Below are 19,947 nucleotides of genomic sequence, written 5' to 3' on the forward strand. Positions count from 1 at the left end.
TGAAAGTGGTTAATGGTCAATGTGTTTTTAGGTGTATGGGTTGTCCTGGGAGATTGAGACACTCCTGGGCATGAATATTTCAATGTTTCAAAGCAGCCCCAAAATGCAACAGTAAGCAAAGGAAATGTGTGGTTCTAAAAAAAAAAAAAAAAACCCCAAACAGTTCATGAGCAAATGCGATACAAGATAAAGAGCTGAGGGGTTTGAAAATCATCACACCATCCAGTCATTATTTTCCTATAATAAACTGCTTGGTTTAATTTTGTACAACTTAAGCATTCTACTTAAACAGTGGTTAGGGGTACTCCTGTTCAAGAAGTTTAAATGCTCAGAAAAGTCACAATTTAAGTGTCCTATAATTTACTTATACTAAATGCACACGTCATTGCAGCAAGTCATTATTGCTGTAAAAGAAGGTTAAGGCTTTGTCTTGCCTTCGAGTTTGTACAAGACACAAAACTACCCAGTATATTGTAGTTAAATCACCCAGTTAAATACAGTGCGTTTGTATTAGACAATTTTATTTAGCATTTTAAAGTTAAACACTCCAGTACAGGTATCTGGGGATTAAGTAGTTATAAAATCAGTCCTTTGCAAAATAAGTAGTGAAAATAAAATGAACATGTACACAAAACACAACAAAGGAAATGGGGGGGTGGGAAGGAAATTGGGGGGAAGGGGGGAGATGGGAGTAGGGACTTAAATACTTCAAGCAAAACCATTTGCTATGGTAAAACTCCGAGCTATGAACAGTTTTCTAAAGTGATATTTTCACGAGTATATGCAACTGCATTTAAGAAAAAGAATAAAATATTAAAAGGAGGCTATGTGCTTTGGCAGTGAACACACTGCCAGACAGGCAGTTGTGAAGTGGAAGAATCTGCGACCGACTTTACACAACATCTCGTGTCCGTCTGATGGCACAGCACAGCAGCATGCTGAAGAGCATGCCAAAGATCTGTTGAGAAAGCAAATTGGATTCAATGAAACATCACGTATATAGGAATTTCAGATTAGGAATCGCTTTCAGTCAATACTATACTCACCATGATCACACCGATACCAATACCCACACCTCCAATAATGTGCATTTTGGAATTAAACAAATCTTCTATTGCAGCTGGGCAACTCTAAACAAATGATAATAAATCAGGTTATCAACTATCTGAAAGCCAAAGTTTTCTTGTTATATAGTAGCAATGAGTGGTTTTGTGAAAGTTGGATAATTACCGTTGTGATCAATTGCGCCAGGCCCTGTTGCTTTGGGCAGGTATCAGAGGCACCGTCAAAAATCGTTCCAGTGGTACCGCAGCATTGAAGCTAAAGAGAAAATATAAGTCCTTAAGGATGAAATAAAATGTACAGCTCTGTAACCAGCAATGTGCAGAAAATGCATCACTTACACTAAACTGAATGGCAGTCAAAGTTTCTTTCAGCGCAATCTGGTTTGGTGTCTTTTGGTAGTTATTAAAGGCCTGAATGTAGAATTGCTTGACCTCTTCTACAATCTGAGAGAAGAAAATGGAATTATGCAACATTTTAAATGGCTTATAAAAGGGAAAGACTTTATACAAAGTTTAAAATAACTAACCTTGTCTTTATTGGACAGCCCCCAGATTCCCGCAGCCACTTCTGCTGCAAAGATGATGAGCAGGAAAATGAAGAACTACAGATATTAAGAAAATAAATATGCACAAAAGAAAAATCAGTGACCCAAGTACATATGCTGTTAAACATGTGGCTTAAAAGTTTGTCTGAGATTTATTCAGTTACCAGGTAAAAAATAGTAAGTCAGGAATTCTTCAGGATGTTATAGCACTCACCAATCCCAGCATACACTGTGACTCTCTGATGGCTCCACAGCACCCAAGGAAGCCAACCACCATCATAAGGGCTCCAGCCACAATGAGAATGTAAACACCTAAGCAGCATGAGAGTGGTCAGTACACACCAAAAAAATATTTTTATTTAATAAATAAAACACGTAATTGATATTGAACATGACTCCCAGAATTTAAATGTATGCATTATAAGTAGGGCTAAAATATTTTATTTATTTAACATCTTAATTTTGACAGCCCTAATTATATGCAATAAAAAAAACATGTTGAATTAATTTGAACATAATGTACAAGTTGTCAAATAATTAGTTGTCAACTATGCCATTTTCAAAGCTGTTATAGTAGCACAGCTTGGGCGTGTTCAGTATGCAGAGAGCGCAAACAAAACAAACCCAGTCTGACCAACGCCACCCACTGTGTATTGTTGTAGGCACCCCATCATTAAGATTTTTGCCATTATAGGACAGCATCTCAGTGTACTGTTGTCATGTTATAAGAGAAAGAGCCTATTTCACAGTTGAGACGAACAAAAAGCATCTGTTCTTTCATATGATGGATTTGCAAAAATAGGACGAGTTGAGAGAAAAATGAACTGGTAGCTCAGAGGTTTAAATATTTCTACCTCTGCTATGCAACAAAAACCCTGCCAATAAGTAAACAATCACCAACCAGAAGAACCAATAAGGACAAATTTTACCACAAAAAAAAAAAAAAACTAAAATAAAAGCCTGAGATTTTAATTAAGGTTTGTACAAAAATATTAATCCACTAAATACAAGATGTGTGAAGGACACAATACAAAAATAATGCATTAAAAAACAAAGCATAAAGAGCAGTCAATATTTGGTATTTACATTTAAGTAAACATTACATATTAGAAATTAGTACTAAATTGGTGTTTCACTAAATAGCAGCCACAGATTCTCTAGACTGTCAGTTTTGCTGGAAAAGTTGTTAGGAAATATTGCCTTCACTCAAAGTCATGAAATCGAAAAGTACATGTATTTTAATAATTCGCATGTTCAAAGCTTTTGTTCAGTACTGTATATACGATAACATTTCATCATACTTTGGTGTGTGCGCTTCTCTCAGCTCACATGACCACATTCAAATGACTGAATTATTATTATTTTTTTTTTTTGGGTGTGACCCGTTCCCATGCCTACACAAACAAGGTTGGCGTTGGGGGTTGGGTGAATACCGAGTCCTGATACCCGGTTGGTATAGTGTCTCTGAATAGTGAAAACAAGCAAATCTTAAATAAGGGTGGTTTGTTTAGTGTTTTACCAATAAGGAATGTTGTAGGCGAGTTTTCCACTTGAAAAAAGCTCTGAGTCGCCTTGTCGAAACGCAGCCAGAGAGCGATAGACAGAACTGCTGTACCTGCAAGCTGATAAAAGCACAACACAAACATGGAAATTTTGTTAGCATTTCCGCCCAGCAGCAAGATAGCAGAAGTCAGTCTCTGGTACAGACCGGTACAATGGAACCAGATCAGTTAAGGAAGTACTTCTAAATCGCTCAGTATTGGACAGGTGAAATGCACTACTGAAGTGTAAAAAATAACTACACATAGAATCAAGAGCAACCGGCCTGATGGAAGACATTACCTCAGTGTTAAAAACAAGGTTGACTTCATTTCATTCTCATGACATCACAGCTCCAAAAAAACAAACATCTATATCAATATCTATCTATAGCCACACACAAAAAAACCCACACCTAATTAAAGTCATTCTGCATGGTATGCCATTATGTGGTATTTTACCCAAGAGGAAGAAAACAGTTCACGTCACATGAATGGATGATTGGCAGGCGACAAACCTGTTACACACCTGCTATAAATTCCATAAATGCAGGTCAGGAGCATGAGCAATATTGTGTGATTCATTAAGTGGGCAAGCATATTTACTAACACATAAAACATGTTGAACCACAATAAGGGAAAAATAAAAAAAAATTAAAAAAAATGTCAATCATCATGACGGCATACGTTTGACACGCCCCACTTGGGTTTCTGTAAATTGTTTCAACATCGGTGAAACTGCTGTGTTAAAATGAAAACGAGGATCGGGTGTGGACAGTTTCACTCAAGATTAAACACTCCAATACAACTTTTAGAAATTTCCAGTATAGTTTATCAACTGTTCCTTCAGGAGATCCAAGTTCATTATAACTGATACAGGAACTTGTATGCATTTGTTTATCTGATTGCCCCCCCCCCCGACTAGAGTAATTGAAATGAGCAACACAATCAATCCCGACAAAGTAAACCCTCCAGCTTATTAGCATTGACCTGCTGAACAGGTTTCCACCCACCAACTGCACTTGTCCCAAGATTAGCAACTTTATGTATCATTTGCTAAGAGGCTCCTTTGAATTAGATTCAAAACCATATAATTTATAGCTAGCATTTTTCCCCCTTTATGCTAGCATCTAGCATTTATCTAGCGTTTCAAATCTAGTCTTTCAAAAAGCACTTCGATACGTCTGTAAGTGCTGTTACAATAAAACATCACCACATTATGGAAATCGTAACCCTTCCATGAAGAACTAGAATCTTGCTACACCATTACCTCCAACACAGCCATTTCAAATTAGAATTTCCAGAGAATTATTGGTCAATAAGTGAGCTCATGTTCATTTAACCAACCGTAAAATGTTTACGTAGATTTCTATCTACGTAAACATTTGCTATAATGAAATGAAAATACATACCCAAAACAGGAAATTGAAGGCAAACATCAAGTACTTGATGCAACTTAGACCCCCTCCTACTCCCATGGTTAAAATTTAGATCTTCCAAGTGATCAACTCTTCAAACCACAAACAAGCTGTGCACTAGCTCTAGCAACTTCTAAGAATGTGTGTCTAACCTTAGGAGAGGCTGAACTAAAAGGAAAAAAGGAGAAAAAAAACCCCCAGCCATGCCCCTTTATATTTCTCCTGAGACTCGTTTGAATGGCTGAAAGCAAAGTGTGGGAGGGACAGTGGGTAGGGTTCAGGAAATAAGGTGAGTGAAGTGTTCAAGGAAGTGCAGGTGAACCTCGTGTCTGTAATATATGAGGTTTTTAAGTGTGGATCAAATCAGTAGGGTGTTGGATCTTAGATTTAGAAGCTGTGCATTTGTACATGATTGTTTAACTTTTCTTTTTTTTTTATTTAACCAAAAAAAACAAAAACCCAATACTGATTAATTGGTTTAAGTTGTAAGGCAGACCATAACCATAAATTATAGAAATTAATTAATGAATTGAATTATATGTAAATACTACTTTAATAAGACTGCATGTCAAAAAATATTGTCACTCATTAAAGACACGTTTTACTTTCATTTGTAAAACATGTTCAGAAACATGAACTTTGGAACTAAGCAGTCAGCTCTCATCCATGACTTCTTAAAAAAAAAAAAAATATATATATATATATTTATATATATATATATATATATATATATATATATATATATATATATATATATATATATATATATATATATAAATTCCAAGTCTGTGCAGTCAACACCATGTAATGAATCTGTACAGCAGAGAAAGAACACAGTGCAAGCCATGTCACGAAAAATACTCTCATGAAAGTAGCTTTCAATGCCATTTCTCTGTGAAGGTGAAATTTCAAAAAGCCTAAATCCGGTCATTTTAAACTAAAAACAATGCCTGAAAAAAGGCCATTACAGTGTAACCAAGTTACCAAGCTAAAGGCCTCAGGTCAACCTAAAGGCCAGATTTTGTCACCAGACCTGTTTTTTTTTTTTTTCAGAAAGCTGATGGCGTTTCTATTCTCTTGTCTGTGAAAAAAAGGAGTTCAAGACCAGTTCTCCATGAATCTGGGAAAGCAAACACAATATTTCCATTGTCCTTCATTGTCCATGTGGCTGATAGAATATCCCTATTTTTTATTCAGCCTCCAGGATAAATAAGGTATACTTGTAATGTCTGAGAAATGGGTGGAGTTTAAATAAATAAGGGCATGATTTTATGTTTCCATGAGCTCAGAAAGCTTCTAGAGTTAAGCCAGAAAACTGTAAAGCGTGAAATGTACTTTCATACACCAGAAACTGATGCTCATTTTTGCATGTACTAGTAAACTATAGCAATAAACAATACATAACAATATTCTCATTTATACATCTCATCATTGACTTACAGCACCTGTCATTTTATTTAAAAAAATAAATATTATAGTATCCATTTTATCAGGTTCCTAATGCAAAAATAACAGAGAGCAAGTAAACACAACATGCAAAGAGGTTCATTAAAAGTATCATCATGAAGTAGTCCAACATTCTTCAAGCCTACTCCAGATTTCAGTTTCTGTATGTAAAATTGTTCAAGGGTGTCTTTAGAACAAGGCAGGATTGCTCAGAATCTCTTCAGGTGTGAGTGAGATTAAAAATAGTGCACCGCATCTCTCTACAATAATGCATAATAGAAGGAGATACAACAATAAACACAGTGCAAACGGGAGTAGTAATTCTGAACCTGAATGGCACATCCTTCAGTCCCTCAGCTGTATGTCTGAGCAACTATCACTGATTTACATCTCTGTTATGACCTTTAATTCCTTCTTTAATGACCTCAAGAGGTCATTTGTTCCCACAAGCGCTCTGACAGAATGTCTTAAGTATGTGTGAGCTAGCTCTGGAGACATTCAAGGCATTCTGGAAAGTCAGGAATTTGAGTGTCAGCTATGAATTACACATGATTATCAGGCATTGTTCTGCCTTGGGCTCGTTTCTTAAAAGTGTAACCAATGATACTTTACTATAATTTGCAAGTTGCCACACCTTACTCTAAAAGTCTTGTAGATGGCAGGCCTTAAAACAAATGAACAAATTGTTTATAAAAGTGGGGTATACAACTATGAACATATCTACATCTCTAAGCTTTGCTTACATGTTGGCCTTTCCCCCCTTGGTGTCATTAGTTGTGCTCTACTAAATTGATTGACTGAGCACTCCAAGTGTGTTAATATTTAGTATAACCACTCGTGGAATTTTCACTGTGTGCTTCATTCCACTCAGCTTTGTTTACCTGTGCTCACTCTGTGGCCTTGTCTGAATCACAGATGAACTGATATCCAGTACAAGCACAATCTTGCTAGTAAGTCATTGCTTAATTCTATTATACTTTTTTTTGATAACTTCTCCTGAAAACATACATTTCATCATTTAATTCCCTAGAACTCTGGAAAACATTAATACATTTCAGCAAAATATCCAGAAAATGCATGATACTCGAACACCCGTGTATCACATATCTGCGTGTGAGTATGATTGTGACACACCTTTGCTGAGTTGCCCTTGCCGACTTGCCCTTGCCATTTGGTTTAATTTCCATAGCCAATGTATGAAAGTTTTGGGAATGTCACCCTGTGTGGTAGGGAAAAAATCTACTTGTGTGATGCTGCTCTACTCAAGAAGAACTATTTGTAACAGGAGAAATGTTTTACTGTGTAGAAGAGCATACACATGCATTCCAAAACACATTCTATGGTTGAATGTTGATTCTTTTCAGCTGCTCCCGCTAGAGGTCACTACAGTAGAGCATGCCTTTTCTGATACAAACCCGTGACTTTATTTTGGATTGGGCATCACTGAGAGTGCAGTGGCATTGTGTCCAGATGTCATAGGTTAACAGTGAAACACTGATCAGATCACAGCACAGAGCCTATGGAATCATCTTGTTCAACATGTTAATGTTTATATATATATATATATATATATATATATATATATATATATATATATATATATATATATATATATATATATACACATTGTAAAAGTATTATACACATTAAATATCCATATTTTGTCACGTTATAACCATAAAAATTAAATGTATTTTACTGGGATTTTATTTGAGAGACCAACACAAAGTATCACATAATTGTGAAGTGAAAGGAAAATGATACATGGTGTTAAAGATTTTTTACAAATAAAAATCTGAAAAGTGTGGCGCATATGTATTCATCCCCCCTGAGACAATACAAACACCTTTTACTGCAATTACAACTGCAAATCTTTTTACCTGCTTTGCACATCTAGAGACTGTAATTTTTGCCTACAGCTCCAGTTGAATCAGATTGGATGGAGAACGTATGTGAACAGAAATTTTCAAGTCTTTTCAAAGACTCTCAATAGGATTTAGGTCTAAATGTTGACTGGGCCTTTCTAACACATTAATATGATTTGATCTTAACCATTCTATTGGAGCTCTGGCTGTATGTTTAGGGTTGTTGTCCTGCTGGAAGGTGATCCTCTGCCCCAGTCTCTTGCAGTCTCTAATAGGTTTTCTTCCAGGATTGCCCTGTATTAAGCTCCATCTATCTTTCCATCAACTCTGACCAGCTTTCCTGTCCCTGCTGAAGAAAAGCATCCCCACAGCATGATGCTGCCTCCTCCATGTTTCACGGTGTGGATGGTGTGTTAAGGCTGATGTGCAGTGTTAGGATTCTGCCACACATAGCGTTTTGCATGTAGGACAAAAAGTTTAATTTTGGTCTCATCTGAACACAGCTCCTTCTTCCACATGTTTGCTGTGCCCCTACATGGTGTGTGGCAAACTGAACTTCTTATTCTTTTTTTCAACAATGGCCTTTTTCTTGCCACTCTTCCATAATAACCAGATTGGTGGAGTGCACGACTAATGGTTGTCTTGTGAACAGACTCTCCCACCTGATCTGTGTGCAGCTCCTCCAGAGTTACCATGGGCCTTTTGGCTGCTTCTTAGATCAGTGCTCTTCTTGCCTGGCCTGTCAGTTTAGGTGGACGGCCATGTCTTGGTAGGTTAGCAGTTGTGTCATACTCTTTTAGATGATGGATTAAACAGTGCTCCATGAGATGTTCAAATCTTGGGATATGTTTTATAACCTAACCCTGCTTTACACTTCTCCACAACTTTATCCCTGACCTGTCTGGTGCGTTCTTTAGACTTTGTGATGCAGTTTGCTCACTAATGTTCTCTAAAAAACCTTTGAGGCCTTCACAGAACAGCTGTAATTATACTGGGATGAAAGTAAACACAGGTAGACCCTAATGACTAATTAGGTGACTTCTCAAGGCAGTTGATTGCACTGGATTTTATTTAGGGGTTTCAAAGTAAAGGAGGCTGAATACATATGCACTCCACACTTTTCAGATTTTTATTTGTGAAAAATATTTAACACCATGTATCATTTTCCTTCCACTTCACAATTATGCGATACTTTGTGTTGGTCTCTCACATAAAATCCCAATAAAATACAATACGTTTGTGGTTATATCGTGACAAAATGTGGAAATATTTAAGCAGTATGAATACTTCTGCAATACAATATATATATATATATATATATATATATATATATATATATATATATATATATATATATATATATATATATATATATACAGTGAGGAAAATAAGTATTTGAACACCCTGCTATTTTGCAAGTTCTCCCACTTAGAAATCATGGAGGGGTCTGAAATTGTCATCGTAGGTGCATGTCCACTGTGAGAGACATAATCTAAAAAAAAAAAATCCAGAAATCACAATATATGATTTTTTAACTATTTATTTGTATGATACAGCTGCAAATAAGTATTTGAACACCTGTCTATCAGCTAGAATTCTGACCCTCAAAGACCTGTTAGTCTGCCTTTAAAATGTCCACCTCCACTACATTTATTATCCTAAATTAGATGCACCTGTTTGAGGTCGTTAGCTGCATAAAGACACCTCCAAAAGGCTGGAAAGGGCTACGGGGACATTGCCAATCAGCTTGGTGAAAAAGGTCCACTGTTGGAGCAATCATTAGAAAATGGAAGAAGCTAAACATGACTGTCAATCGCCCTCGGACTGGGGCTCCATGCAAGATCTCACCTCGTGGGGTCTCAATGATCCTAAGGAAGGTGAGAAATCAGCCCAGAACTAAACGGGAGGAGCTGGTCAATGACCTGAAAAGAGCTGGGACCACCGTTTTCAAGGTTACTGTTGGTAATACACTAAGACGTCATGGTTTGAAATCATGCATGGCACGGAAGGTTCCCCTGCTTAAACCAGCTCATGTCCAGGCACGTCTTAAGTTTGCCAATGACCATTTGGATGATCCAGAGGAGTCATGTGGTCAGATGAGACCAAAATAGAACTTTTGGGTCATAATTCCACTAAACGTGTTTGGAGGAAGAAGAATGATGAGTACCATCCCAAGAACACCATTCCTACTGTAAAGCATGGGGGTGGTAGCATCATACTTTGGGGGTGTTTTTCTGCACATGGGACAGGGCGACTGCACTGTATTAAGGAGAGGATGACCGGGGCCACGTATTGCGAGATTTTGGGAAACAACCTCCTTCCCTCAGTTAGAGCATTGAAGATGGGTCGAGGCTGGGTCTTCCAACATGACAATGACCCGAAGCACACAGCCAGGATAACCAAGGAGTGGCTCTGTAAGAAGCATATCAAGGTTCTGGCGTGGCCTAGCCAGTCTCCAGACCTAAACCCAATAGAGAATCTTAGGAGGGAGCTCAAACTCCGTGTTTCTCAGCAACAGGCCAGAAACCTGACTGATCTAGAGAAGATCTGTGTGGAGGAGTGGGCCAAAATCCCTCCTGCAGTGTGTGCAAACCAGGTGAAAAACTACAGAAAACGTTTGACCTCTGTAATTGCAAACAAAGGCTACTGTACCAAATATTAACTTTCTCAGGTGTTCAAATACTTATTTGCAGCTGTATCATACAAATAAATAGTTAAAAAATCATACATTGTGATTTCTGGATATTTATTTTTTAGATTAGTTCTATTTTGGTCTCATCTGACCCATGACTCCTCTGGATCATCCAAATGGTCATTGGCAAACTTAAGACGTGCCTGGACATGAGCTGGTTTAAGCAGGGGAACCTTCCGTGCCATGCATGATTTCAAACCATGACGTCTTAGTGTATTACCAACAGTAACCTTAAAAACGGTGGTCCCAGCTCTTTTCAGGTCATTGACCTGCTCCTCCCGTTTAGTTCTGGGCTGATTTCTCACCTTCCTTAGGATCATTGAGACCCCACGAGGTGAGATCTTGCATGGATCCCCAGTCCGAGGGAGATTGACAGTCATGTTTAGCTTCTTCCATTTTCTAATGATTGCTCCAACAGTGGACCTTTTTTCACCAAGCTGCTTGGCAATTTCCCCGTAGCCCTTTCCAGCCTTGTGGAGGTGTACAATTTTGTCTCTAGTGTCTTTGGACAGCTCTTTGGTCTTGGCCATGTTAGTAGTTGGATTCTTACTGATTGTATGGGGTGGACAGGTGTCTTTATGCAGCTAACGACCTCAAACAGGTGCATCTAATTTAGGATAATAAATGTAGTGGAGGTGGACATTTTAAAGGCAGACTAACAGGTCTTTGAGGGTCAGAATTCTAGCTGATAGACAGGTGTTCAAATACTTATTTGCAGCTGTATCATACAAATAAATAGTTTAAAAATCATATATTGTGATTTCTGGATTTTGATGTGAGAATATGTCTCTCACTGTGGACATGCGCCTACGATGACAATTTCAGACCCCTCCATGATTTCTAAGTGGGAGAACTTGCAAAATAGCAGGGTGTTCAAATACTTATTTTCCTCACTGTATATAAATATATATATAGAGTACAGACCAAAGGTTTGGACACACCTTCTTATTCAAAGAGTTTTCTTTATTTTCATGACTATGAAAATTGTAGATTCACACTGAAGGCATCAAAACTATGAATTAACACACGTGGAATTATATATGGAATTATATACATAACAAAAAAGTGTGAAACAACTGAAAATATGTCATATTCTAGGTTCTTCAAAGTAGCCACCTTTTGCTTTGATTACTGCTTTGCACACTCTTGGCATTCTCTTGATGAGCTTCAAGAGGTAGTCACCTGAAATGGTCTTCCAACAGTCTTGAAGGAGTTCCCCGAGAGATGCTTGGCACTTGTTGGCCCTTTTGCCTTCACTCTGCAGTCCAGCTCACCCCTAAACCATCTCGATTGGGTTCAGGTCCGGTGACTGTGGAGGCCAGGACATCTGGCGCAGCACCCCATCACTCTCCTTCTTGGTCAAATAGCCCTTGATGCCTTCAGTGTGACTCATGAAAATAAAGAAAACTCTTTGAATGAGAAGGTGTGTCCAAACTTTTGGTCTGTACTGTATATATATATATATATATATATATATACACATTCTTGAAAGAGGACTTTGGCTGTACTTCATTCCAGTGTTATGTGTAAGTCAAATATGAACTAGCATATAAACATAAGTTACCTTTTCACTATTTACAAGGTGACTCAGAGTAGCTTAAAAATGATTAAAATGCACGGGTCACTTATTTTTTTATTTTTTTTGAGAGACCAGGCTTTTTGTTTTAGAACAAACTTAGTTATCTGTGGAATGGAATCTACCACATATTAAATGATTAAACTCTGGTTGTGAGAGGGACAAGGCTTGTGAGATGGTGCATTGTAATGCTGGAATCCATTGTAACATTGGTAAATTGTGGCCTTAAAGGAATGCAAGTTTTGAGCAGCAATACTCAATGCTTGATTGTTATTAAAAGGTAAAATTTTGTTAGGAAAAGTATTTCCTACACCATGACCAGCAGCCTGAACTTTTTACATAAGGCAAGTTGGGTTCATTGATTTATCATGCGACATATAACACAGTGAAGGTTAGTAAGGAGTGTTTTACAGTGCATTTTGTTTTAAATACCATACAGTGGACACACATTTTGAAGTATCTGAACTTGATAATTGTACTGCCAATAGAGATGCAATGCAAATTTTCATTACAGGAATATGCCATAATGCTAAATGCAAACGAAAATACACAGCAAATCTCATTTATCTTATTTATTAAAAAAGAGTAACCCTCTTCATTTCATTATCAAGCTGAAGCTTTGACATTGTAATCATTTTTCTTTCCAGATATAGAAAAAGGTTAAAAAAATGTACCATAAAAGGGCTTCACAATTTTTTTTATATGGAAACTATATTGATTTAATAATGTTTTGTTAACATACATGACATCTAGTCACAGTTTAAGATGCTAAAACTATGCAAGCCACTGTGTGTATAAACATTTCATTATTTTTGTCCATATGCTGGTGATATAAAGTTTTTTTCTGTTAAATGTGTAAGTGCATTGACAATGTACAGATTAGATAAGTGCACAGAAATGAACACAAACCTCTATGGCAAACTGCTATTTAAATATAGTGTGAGCTGTTACTTAAGATTGTATATTTTTCTTGTTGAAGGGATTACTTCTGATTTGCCACCATGATGGACTTCCTCTTTAAACCAATCAAAATATGTAAAATAGAACAAAATCTTACTGTCATTTGAGAAATTTGAACCTAGGCTACTAATAAAATTTTTCATTTAAAACAAAGCAAAAAAAAAAAGCATCTAAACTTAAAGTGAACCATGACTATCTTTTACAACTAGCAATATATATATATATATATATATATATATATATATATATATATATATATATATATATATATATATATATATATATATAAAATAATGATGTAAATTAGAAAAGGATTCATTACTTCTTAGTACTATAGTTTTTAAACCAATTAGTTTCTGAAATACTCAAACCACCTATAACAATGCCATGAACAAAGTTTGAGAAAAATAACTGACTATTGTATTTCTATATTGTGTTATTAATGTACATTTCTTCATTCATACATTATAAAACAAGAAACATGTTTCTTTAAATAAGGATATGAAGCACTAATAGCTACAGCATATACAATGTGCTTGCTGCTAAGAACAAGTATACTCTTACTATGAATTCCTCATATGCAGTAATGCACAGAAAACAGGTAATTCCTGATTCTGGAGTTTCAGACATTGCACATTGTGATTTCTGTCCTGCCAACACACCTGAATCAACTTTAAGTAATGTTTATATGTGGGCATGAGAACACAAATACACTTCAAAATGTACAGTGCTTGAGAACTTCCAGAGCAGGACTAGGAGACTCTGGCTCAGGTCAACCCAGGACTGTCGTAATCCAGTAAATGGAGATGGTCACAGATTTTTTGCAATATAAAATTTAGATCTGTTTGTTAATCAGTTTTTCCACATTAACATTTACACAGTTACAAGTGCACTGACCAATTCCATATGTTTCTATTTTGATGAACTGTTATATTCACACCTGAATAAAAATATGACAAATGCAGTGTATTTTCTCCATATTTATCCCAGATTGATTTAGCAATATCTGCTTATTGCATAAAATTATATTCAACAAAATGAAGTAAACTATTGTTGCAACTTACCCAAATTACAAAATTAAAGATGAATAAGAGATATTTGACTGTCTGTTCTCCACTTGTTAATGCTGCCATGACAAAACTCCACCAAGACCTTTTAATATAGTAACTGCAGATGGTTTTGTTTTCCAGATAATGAAACAGCTATTCTCCAAAAATGTGCAAAGAGAAAGTTGTGTTGATTTTAAGATGGTCAGTGCCACTCCTCCAGAGGGGATGTGAGAGATGTGTTTGTGTGTTGGAGAGTGGGAGAGAGAAAGAGAAGTGTGGGGGGAGTGCGTAACAGTACATAGACAAAAGGAGTACAGAGAAACACAGCGAATAATCAGAGACAAACATAGGGACAAACTGCATCATTTTTAATAATACACTTACATTTTTATTTATCGAAGCATGCAGGTTGTGGTGTAGCATAATCTAGTTAACTGGTAAAAACACAGACATTACTGTGTGAAAAAGATTTTGTGTTTAGATTTTATTATTATTGATATATTGGTTTTAATAATGGACATTGTCACAAAGCAGTTTAATAAAAGAATTTACAGAAAAAAGCAAGTTATTTTTCCTTGTGACACTATATACTATAAAGTCAAACAGTGATGAGGTGTTGACAGAATGTTTAATATAAGCAATGGGGTCTAATATGATTTCATTAGAGTACCATTTCGGACCCGAAGATTAATTGAAGAACACAATTAAAAATTATATGTATAAGTAAAAACAAGGGTCAAAATTTTAGAAAACCAAAGTAATATTTGTTTGCCATTTGTCTTTTCTGAAAAACTTTGGGTTATTTAGCTGTTAATATGTTTCTTTAAATATAGGTGCAACACCATCACCCATCATTTTTTTAAACTTCTTTCAATATGTAAAACATTAAAATCTTTAAATATTATGTTCAACATTTGACAGACAGCAGTGAAAATCTCATTGAGTTTTACAGAGACTGCATTGCCACAGGGTTTAGAAATGTCTGGAATGCATCTGCATGTACAGGAAAGAAGGTGGTAAACTAGATTCAAAGCTCAGAGTCATCTAAAACACATTGTCACTAAAACAGCTGAATGTTGTCTTATTGTCCCAGACATCTACTGACAAGCACAAAAAATTAAATGCTGAGCTACCAGCTCATGTTGTGACTACGTTTCATAAGCAGCTCTTTATTTCCCTTTCTGATTTCAATATGAATATTTGTACAGTTTAAAGGATGTAATAGTATTATATTATAGCCCAGTCTGAGATATAGTCACAAAATGTAATCTATTGATTTGTGTTCATGGACGTGAATTTCCTTTGTTTTTTTAAGTCACTGAGCATAACATTCCATGTAATGTATTTCAATAGGGAGTATTTTTCATGCCTCTACCACATTTTTTTTTTTTCTGCCACTGGGTACCACAACGCGGTATTGTTTTTTTCTAATTTAATTTAAGCACTATTACTCAACATTCAATCAGGAGATTTTATCCTTGTTTTTATTGCTCAAAATATAGTAAATAGTTTTTCCTGGTTAACTGTGTTAATTAGAAACACGCATTTATTACAGTATAGCAGTAACCATAACCCTTGCCCCAAAATGAACTCTATATTTCTTTGATAAAAATAGGGGAAAAAAATTACATTTGGCATTTTTGTCAGCATTACCCATGATCCTCAGCCTCCGTTCATATGAAGGAATGATGGAAACCAGTCGTGCTGAATGACACAAAAAAAGAGGGAAATTTGTGTCCATAAAAACTGACTGATGAATACATTTTTTGACTTTATCACAAAATGCCGTGAAACTGTATACAAAATACTGGATACAAACATTGTTGTAGCATCGAGACACATAAACCATCGACTACTACACTCTCAGAAAACGGCAAGAAGTAACCGTAAGTCTATGAAATAAACTCCAATTTGAACTAGCTCAGGGCTTTGCAAGAGATATTTAGTTTGTGGCCTTTTATAGATGCTGTCAGTGTTGATGGTAAATATATAGTTGTCATCTTTGCTTGGCACTGTATATATGGAGTGGGACAGATCATCCTCCCTCTTATCAATAATGTTTATGGCTTTGTCTACTGGTATCGGGCTGGTACAGACAGAAGGACAGTGGGGATGACAATTCTGCCTTGGCAAAGGGACTGTTTTGTACAGAATAATAGAGCCTATTGTCACAGAGAAGGCGCCGCTCTCCCTCACCCACTCAGAAATCACCCAAATCCGTCAGTGCATCACGTCATTCTGCAACACAATAGATGTCAGATATTTAAAATCAGTAGAATGGGCCAGTATAGAATTATTATGCAGTACACCACTCTCATTGGAAGAAGGAAATACTTTTAAATGCATTCCTTTGGTTAAAAGCTTTAGAGTCACTTAAGGGTTAAAATACATTTTAAGCAGGAAGCTGACCATTTAAAAACGTGAAAATATATTAAGTATCTGACATCACAAGTTTCAGGTTACTAGCATAATATTTTTTGTCAGGAATACAGTATATAGTCACAAGTAAGACCTTTTGGTGGAAAACTTACATTACTCGTAAGCCTGACTGCAAAGCATGGAAACATAATGTTAAGTTAATCTCTGATATTCTGTTCTTTCTTACATTTACATTTACATTTACATTTGCGGCATTTAGCAGATGCCCTTGTCCAGAGCGACGTATACAAGTGCTTTGAGTCTCTATTAATGAATAAATTTACACTGGTACGCTAGATTACAACTTAAGATGCATCAGCCTACAACTGTTTCCAATAACTAGTTTTTTAACTAGAACGCCCTCCTCACCCAATCACTGATATTATTATGTTGATTTTTGCTCATCATTATTATGGGTTACAATCAAAAGTGAAAAATAGTTAGCTAATTCATACCCTATAGCATGCCATGTATCTAATTCATACCCGTATTCCAGTACAGGAATCTCAGGCTGCCATGGGCACAGGCTGATCAAAACTGGATAGTTTTTTTCATGGTGGCCTCAGAATCCTGTTCTTGGCTGACAGGAGTGGAACACAATGTGGTCTTTCACTGCTGTTGTCCATCCACTTCAAATTTAATGCTTTGTTCATGATGACATTTTTTTGTTTACAATGGTTGTAAATAATTATTATTTGAGTTACTTTAGATTTTCTGTCAGCTCAAATCAGTCTCTGGTGACTCTCATCAGCAAAATGTTTTTAGAATGCAACACGTCTGCTCTCAGTATGTTCTTTACCTTCTTTTTTTTGCATCATTCTGTGTAAACTCTAGAGTTGGATGTGAAATTCTCATGAGATCAGATGATTCTGAAATATTGGTAAATTTTTGATCATTATTATATCATTTTGATAATTAAGTCACTGAGATCGCATTTTCCCCATAGCAATGCTTGATGTAAACTTATGCTCTTACATATATATATTTAAGTATGTATGTATGTATGTATGTATGTATGTATGTATGTATGTATGTATGTATGTATGTATGTATGTATGTATGTATGTATAGCTTTCTGTAGTACCATTACTTTTCACCAGGGGGCTGCAGCTCACAGGTTAAAAACCTTTCAGCTTTTCAATAGATGTCAAGCATGACTTATTTTCATTGGATTTTATTTCACACTTGTTTAAAATGCACTAAACAGGCTTTACTGTGTGCAGAATAGATTGTGAAATAAGATGTAAAATGTACAGATGCCAGTAAAGCAGATCTGTCATGAATGCAATACAATAATCAGGCATAACATCATGACCACTGACAGGTGAAGTGAATAAAACTGATTATCTCTTCATCATGGGACCTGTTAGTAGGTGAGATATATTAGGCAGCAAGTGAACATTTTATCCTTAAAGTTGATGTGTTAGAAGAAGGAAAAATGGGCAAGCGCGAGGATTTGAGCGAGTCAGACATGGGCCAAATTGTGATGTCTAGACGACTGGGTAAGAGGATCTCCAAAACTGCAGCTCTTATAGGGGGTTCTCTTTCTGCAGTGGTCAGTGTCCATCAAAAGTGGTCCAAGGAAGGAACAGTGCTAAACGGCAACAGGGTCATGGGTGGCCTGGTCCTGGTGCATGTGCATTGCTTATCTGGGGAACACATGGCACCAAAATGGACTATAGGAAAAAGGCAAGCTGGCAGAGGCAGTGTGATGCTTTGGGCAATGTTCTGCTGGGAAAACTTGGGTCCAGCCATCCATGTGAATGTTACTTTGACGCGTATTACCCACCTAAGCAGTGTTGCGGACTATGTACACCCTTTTATGGAAACAGTATTCCCTAATGCCTGTAGCTTCTTTCAGCAGGATAATGCACCCTACCACAAATAAAAAATGATTCAGGATTGTTTTAAGAAGTACAACAATGAGTTTAAAGTGTTGACTTATCTACCAAATTCCCCAGATCTCAATCTAATTGAGCATCTGTGGGATGCGCAGGACAAACAAGTACGATCCATGGAGATCCCACCTCGCAACTTACAGGATCTGCTACTAACAACTTGTTCCAGATACCACAGCACTCCTTCAGGGGTCTAGTGCAGTCCCTGCCTCGACGGGTCAGGATTGTATAGCAGCAAAAGGGGGACCAACACAATATTCGGCAGGTGGTCATAATGTTATGCCTAACCTGTGTATATTTTTTATATATACAGATCAGGAATATATACGATATCTTGATATACGAGAAATTTCCCCACTGTGGGACAAATAAAGGCACAGTGAGGAAAATAAGTATTTGAACACCCTGCTATTTTGCAAGTTCTCTCACTTAGAAATCATGGAGGGGTCTGAAATTGTCATCGTAGGTGCATGTCCACTGTGACAGACATAATCTAAAAAAAAAAAAAATCCAGAAATCACAATGTATGATTTTTTAACTATTTATTTGTATGATACAGCTGCAAATAAGTATTTGAACACCTGAGAAAGTCAATGTTAATATTTGGTACAGTAGCCTTTGTTTGCAATTACAGAGGTCAAACATTTCCTGTAGTTTTTCACCAGGTTTGCACACACAGCAGGAGGGATTTTGGCCCACTCCTCCACACAGATCTTCTCTAGATCAGTCAGGTTTCTGGCCTGTCGCTGAGAAACACGGAGTTTGAGCTCCCTCCAAAGATTCTCTATTGGGTTTAGGTCTGGAGACTGGCTAGGCCACGCCAGAAACTTGATTTGCTTTTTACAGAGCCACTCCTTGGTTATCCTGGCTGTGTGCTTCGGGTCATTGTCATGTTGGAAGACCCAGCCTTGACCCATCTTAAATGCTCTAACTGAGGGAAGGAGGTTGTTCCCCAAAATCTCGCAATACATGGCCCCGGTCATCCTCTCCTTAATACAGTGCAGTCGCCCTGTCCCATGTGCAGAAAAACACCCCCAAAGCATGATGCTACCACCCCCATGCTTCACAGTAGGGATGGTGTTCTTGGGATGGTACTCATTATTCTTCTTCCTCCAAACACGTTTAGTGGAATTATGACCCAAAAGGTATATTTTGGTCTCAGCTGACCACATGACTTTCTCCCATGACTCCTCTGGATCATCCAAATGGTCATTGGCAAACTTAAGACATCCCTGGACATGTGCTGGTTTAAGCAGGGGAACCTTCCGTGCCATGCATGATTTCAAACCATGGCGTCTTAGTGTATTGCCAACAGTAACCTTGGAAACGGTGGTCCCAGCTCTTTTCAGGTCATTGACCAGCTCCTCCCGTGTAGTTCTGGGCTGATTTCTCACCTTCCTTAGGATCATTGAGACCCCACGAGGTGAGATCTTGCATGGATCCCCAGTCCGAGGGAGATTGACAGTCATGTTTAGCTT

The 19,947-nt window shown here is 37.0% G+C and overlaps 2 protein-coding genes across 4 annotated transcripts in view; one reads left to right on the forward strand and one right to left on the reverse strand.

The window, feature by feature from the left end:
- Positions 1-504: 504 nt before the first annotated feature.
- On the reverse strand, positions 505-14,390 carry cd9b (CD9 molecule b). 2 transcript variants are annotated; one of them, XM_083528656.1, is made up of 8 exons: positions 14,169-14,390; positions 3,129-3,231; positions 1,824-1,921; positions 1,592-1,666; positions 1,404-1,508; positions 1,231-1,320; positions 1,047-1,130; positions 505-958 (listed from the first exon to the last, which is right to left on the reverse strand). In XM_083528656.1, the coding sequence occupies exons 1-8, from the start codon at positions 14,235-14,237 to the stop codon at positions 893-895; spliced, it is 690 nt and encodes a 229-aa protein (XP_083384782.1). In that variant the 5' UTR covers positions 14,238-14,390; the 3' UTR covers positions 505-892. The 2 variants fall into 2 exon arrangements, with proteins under 2 accessions (XP_083384782.1, XP_083384783.1); XM_083528657.1 differs by lacking the exon at positions 14,169-14,390 and adding an exon at positions 4,560-4,761.
- Positions 5,651-19,947, forward strand: part of ano2b (anoctamin 2b) — a 59,861-nt gene continuing 45,564 nt past the window's right edge. Inside the window, exon 1 of one of the 2 annotated variants that reach the window (XM_083528316.1) lies at positions 5,651-6,961. Coding sequence is in view for 1 of the 2 variants with exons in the window: in XM_083528315.1 (XP_083384441.1) it covers positions 17,425-17,451 (27 nt within the window). In the remaining variant the exon portion in view is untranslated. Of the gene's footprint in view, positions 6,962-17,392; positions 17,452-19,947 lie in introns of those variants that run through there. The other variant, XM_083528315.1, reaches the window with a different exon arrangement.

Source organism: Silurus aristotelis (genome assembly GCF_946808225.1).
Source record: "Silurus aristotelis genome assembly, chromosome: 24".
Taxonomy (NCBI): domain Eukaryota; kingdom Metazoa; phylum Chordata; class Actinopteri; order Siluriformes; family Siluridae; genus Silurus; species Silurus aristotelis.

Bases quoted from the DNA above. Each gene is read 5' to 3' on its own strand.
- cd9b (XM_083528656.1), bottom strand. From the start codon at position 14,237: ATGGCAGCATTAACAAGTGGAGAACAGACAGTCAAATATCTCTTATTC. The intron at 3,232-14,168 runs GTAAGTTGCAAC...TGCTTTTATCAG, and splicing joins TCTTTAATTTTGTAATTTGG to CTTGCAGGTACAGCAGTTCT. The intron at 959-1,046 runs GTGAGTATAGTA...CTTTCTCAACAG, and splicing joins TTGGTATCGGTGTGATCATG to ATCTTTGGCATGCTCTTCAG.